Here is a 4,939-nt window from a genome sequence, read left to right as displayed (position 1 = left end):
ATGTTTACTAGGATATTCGCCAAAACGCGCATTTTGAAGTAATTTTGTCTGTATTTATTCATCCATGCACAAAAAGCAGAAGAGAACTCAATTTAGTATTCGCGCAGTGTAGACGCGGTTGTCTGTGTGTGTGCGTTTCAGATGTGCGCACAGAAAACTTCTCACACAGCGCTCGACTGTTCCGCAAACAATCCCAAGCGTCCCTGCTTTTGGGCAGTCCTTGGCTGCATCCGCAAACTTAGGCAGCTGACTTGCAAACCAGTGAAGTAAACAACAGTGCAGATATAATGATTTGTAGTGCAAAAGAGCTTATTTAGACTGATTAAAGTGACAGTGTGTGTGTGTATTTGGGAGGGGGGAGTGGGAGAGTCCGTCAGAGGGTCAGAGTTCAGTGGTGCATGAGGCAAAAGAGGGGAGGGGGGTCAAGGTCGGGAGGGAGCTCAGCTTCCTGACTGCCTGATGGATGAAGCTGTCCTTCAGTCTGCTGGTCCTGGCCTGGAGACTCCGCAGTCTCCTCCCTGATGGCAGCAGACTGAAGAAGCTGTGTGTCGGGTGGGTGGGATCACCTGCAATACAGGATTGTGGGATATCAAAGGCAGCGAAGTATACATCTATGCTGCCTTCAAAATTCGATCAGAAGGTACCTCCGGAGACAGGAAGTAAAGCAGAATTTGGATTCGGATGTTCCTTGATGCCTTCCTGCCTTGGAATGCTGCCTCCGAAGGCAGCATTTTAGAGTTTTCAGATGCAGCCATCGAGTCCTGACTCAGTCCTGATTCTCGTTCAAACTCACGTATCAGGACCTCAGGACTCCTGAGGTCCTGACTCCTGATACGCGAGTTTGAACGAGAATGCACGCGTTGTCGTTAATGCTTAGACGGACATTATGTGAAAATGTGGACAGTGCCAAAATAAAGGTGTCTATTTATACTACAGATATCGATATTTTACACGTAGCATCAATGCATCGTATCGTCAGACATCATATCGATGTATCGATCCATATCGATGAATCATTACACCCCTAGTAGGCTATACATGACCAGTCAGTTGCGTGAACGAAAAGTTTATTGCGGAATGCAAAAATTTTGCATGCAAAGTTTATCAGGGGAACGCAAAAGTTTTCAAGCGCGATCATGCAAAGATTAATGCCGAGTTCACACTGCACGATTTTAACCCGATTTTTCACTCGCCGACAGGTTTTGCAAAATCGCAGACAAATGCTTGAAATCGGAGGCAAATCGGTGCTCGTTCACGCGAGTGACAATCACGCAGTGTGAATTATCAAAGACGCGGGAGGGAATCGCCGACGCCCGTGAAATATTTGGCATGCTAAATATCTGGAGCTGTCGGCGATTCACAATCACGCTGTGTGAAATGAGTTCTGACTGAAAAACACATCGGCAATGACCTACAGCCAATGAGAGACCAAGATACAGGGCAGCGGGAAATTCGGGGAGGAGTTATATGAAACGTAGTTTGCGGACCAGTGTTGCCAAATCCGTGATTGCCACCGGTTGTTTTTTATGTCAGCAGGTTGAAGCGACCCCAATAACGTGATATTTAGGCCCTGGAATGTGAATTGTACCAGGAGAACCTCGCCAAAAAATAAATTATTTTACCCCTGAACACGATTTTTAGTGGGGGACCCCCTCAAAAGCAATTGGGCTATTTTCAGGCTAGTTTTGAATTTGTCGGCGATTTCACAAAACCTGTCGGCGAGTGAAAAATCGGGCTAAAATCGTGCAGTGTGAACTCAGCATAATGCCGAGTTCACACTGCACGATTTTCAAACTCGTCGGATCGCCGTTGTTTTCACACTGCGTGACTATCTGGGGTAGCATTCAGTTGCTGCTGTGTTCACATTGCAGGATGGATCGGCGACAGGGGGTTTCACATTGCATGACTTTACGATAAGGAGAATCGCCCGACAGCTCTGTCTGGTGCAGGGTAGCCAGGTTTTCACTACAAAACCCACCCAATTACTACTCAAAACTAGCCTTTTTTTCACGAACTTCCCGCTGCCCTGTATCTTGGTCCCTCATTGGCTGTAGGTCATCGCCGATGTGTTTTTCAGTCAGAACTCATTTCGCACAGCGTGATTGTGAATCGCAGACAGCTCCAGATATTTTGCATGCCAAATATTTCACGGCGTCGGCGATTCCCTCAGATCGCGTCGTTGATAATTCACTCGCGTGAACGAGCACCGATTTGCCTCCGATTTCGGGCATTTGTCGGCGATTTCGCAAAACCTGTCGGTGGGTGAAAAATCAGGCTAAAATCGCAGTGTGAACTCGGCATAACCGCCTGTCGTCGTTCCGTCGTGCAGTGTGAACACAGCAACAACTGAATGCTACCCCAGATAGTCGTTCAGTGTGAAACCAAGTGATGTGACTTCTTTGAAAATCGTGCAGTGTGAACTCGGCATAAGGGGGAATGCAGAAGTTTTGGATGTGTACACAAAGTTTGGCAAGAAAACACAAGTTTTTTAGTTTAAATGTAGTTTCTCTGGGAAACACAAAGGCATTGAAATATTTTTTTTCCTCACTTTTATACCATCACCACATCCCTTTAGAAACTCCTTACCATATAAATGCCATAGTATGAATATGTCATTCAGCATGGTATTGGTATTTTATATATTTACTTTACTATGGTAATACATAGGCTACTTTTATATAAAAATGTTTTAAGGTGGCATTAGACACGTAGTAAAAAGTAAACTTATTGCACCGTTTTAAGATGCCCCATGTCCATTCATTACGGTTTTACAGTAATAACTGTGGTTTCCACTGTAAGTGTTTGTAAGGGTGGAGGCAAGACTGCAGTGTTTTCTTCACATCAACACACAATGATACAATCTTAAACAAATCTACATTAACGCTATCACCTCAGTGTGGAATAGAATACACTGGCTGTGTCTCAAAACATAGTGAGATCCCTATATAGACAGCTCTGCGCGTTTTTGGAACTTTCGTGCGCTTTTGGAATGTTCAAAGGAATCGGTATGATTCCCAAAAACGCCGTCTAGGTGGGCAGCTCACTAGGTTGTGAGACACATCCCTGTCTGTGTCCCATGTTGAAGTGGTCCAACAGGTTCTCCTCTCTCATTACCTGCTGATGCGTCTCTCCCTCCACGTTCTCTCCGTTCACCTCCACCACCCGGTCGCCGGACCTGAGACCGGACAGGTCCGCGGGGGAGCCCGGCTCGATCCTGCGGATGAGCTGCGCTCCTCGGTTGCGTTCGCCGTGCAGATGAAATCCGTAGCCGCGGTCTCCTTTAGTCAAATAACAGAGCCGTGGACGGAGCTCCCGCTCCAGAATCTCCCTCTCCAGAGTGTTCGCCATATCCAGCTGCAGCCGTGTGCAATCACAACACAAATATAGCCTGCTCTATAATATCGTGAGCTTTATTAAAGTTTTTGAGGATGCATTATTCCACATACTGAGTCTGCAGGCGTTGTTTCTTAGTAATTTAATAGTAAGAGAATAAACAGGTGGAAGAGGACCGGAGGAACTGTAAAGTGTGTGTGTGTGCCAGAGAGAGAGGATTGGAGAGATCAGATGTTGGATAAGTCACAGATATCCACGCGGAACTCTTCCTCTTCACGTGTGTTTTATAGACAGATCTGGGATCAGCTCATCTAACCCACACAGATTCAATAACACAAACACGACTGACCTGAGCAGTGATGATCGACTATATCACCCACTGCATATAAAACAGGCCAGATCGTCCACACGTTCAACTGCAAACCTGCAACACACTAAAACACAACAATTAAACCATTCAGCTGGAAAACAGTAAAAATACAATGAGTACAATTAATGCATAATGCTAAATGTACTGTAATCTGATCAGAGACTCTGTGATCTTGTGCTTTTCTCATATTTATAAAAGTCTTGCGCAAGTAAACACGGATTTTATAAGTGAAGTAATTACATTTTTTTGGCCGTTCTGCCCTCTAGTGTTGACAAAAAAAACAAAAACTCAAACAAAAATCACTGTGGAATGAAATGAAGGGGCGACATGAACATTTTTATGGCTTCTCATAGCTTGAGTATATTAATACTAGTTTATTCACTATATGCTTTACACATATAAAACATCCAGGTTTCATATAATTACTGGGTGCTTTAATAATAATATAATTGTGTATACGTCACATCATTGTGTGATTATGTAAACCAGGGGTGGGCAAACTTGGCCCTTCCAGGCCACTTTCAGGGGTGGGCAAACTTGGCCCTCCCAGGCCACTTTCCTTCAGAGTTTAGCTCCAACCCTAATCAAACACACCTGAACCAGCTAATCATTGTCTTCAAGACTACTAGAAGGCTACAGGCAGGTGAGTTTTATCAGGGTTGGATCAAATCTCTGCAGGAAAGTGGCCTGGAAGGGCCAAGTTTGCCCATCACTGATGTAAACAAACTGGCGAATCAGTTATTTGAGCCAGAAACGAACTGTCCGAAAGAAAACAATCGCTGTTTGCGTGAGGCTCTGGATTGCACAGACGGATCGTTTCACTTCATAAGACCTCAATATATCGTCAGGAGCCGCGGGTATTCATTTTGTGCTCCTTGATATGCTTTTTAAAAAACTGGTAGTCGCTGACTTGCTTTTAATAAATCACAAGGACCACAGTTTCAGCTTCAAATCTTCTTTACTGTTCTACTCAAGAAAAATTAACAAATTTTCATTTTTGGGTGAACTACCCCTTTAAGGTAAAGACACGAATATATATACAGTATCTAAAGCTCAAAAATTAAAGGGGTCATATGATGCGATTTCAATTTTTCCTTTCTCTTTGGAGTGTTACAAGCTCTTGGTGCATAAAGAAGATCTGTAAAGTTGCAAAGACTAAAGTCTCAAATCCAAAGAGATATTCTTTATAAAAGTTAAGAGTCAGCCACGCCTACCTAAAACGGCTCGTTCTAACAC

The 4,939-nt window shown here is 44.1% G+C and overlaps 1 protein-coding gene across 1 annotated transcript in view; it reads right to left on the bottom strand.

Moving 5' to 3' along the window:
• The window catches only part of LOC107700796 (Na(+)/H(+) exchange regulatory cofactor NHE-RF2-like), a 20,080-nt gene that overhangs the window by 13,869 nt on the left and 1,272 nt on the right, over positions 1-4,939 (bottom strand). Inside the window, exon 3 of the mRNA XM_016502612.1 lies at positions 3,115-3,767. Within this exon, the coding sequence (XP_016358098.1) occupies positions 3,115-3,348 (234 nt within the window). The 5' untranslated portion in view covers positions 3,349-3,767. The remainder of the gene's footprint in view (positions 1-3,114; positions 3,768-4,939) is intronic.

The sequence above is a fragment of the Sinocyclocheilus anshuiensis genome, unplaced genomic scaffold (assembly GCF_001515605.1).
Source record: "Sinocyclocheilus anshuiensis isolate Anshui unplaced genomic scaffold, SAMN03320099.WGS_v1.1 scaffold1127, whole genome shotgun sequence".
Lineage (NCBI taxonomy): Eukaryota > Metazoa > Chordata > Actinopteri > Cypriniformes > Cyprinidae > Sinocyclocheilus > Sinocyclocheilus anshuiensis.
The sequence above is the reverse complement of the archived record's forward strand: the minus strand, read 5'-3'. Positions and strand labels throughout refer to the sequence as shown.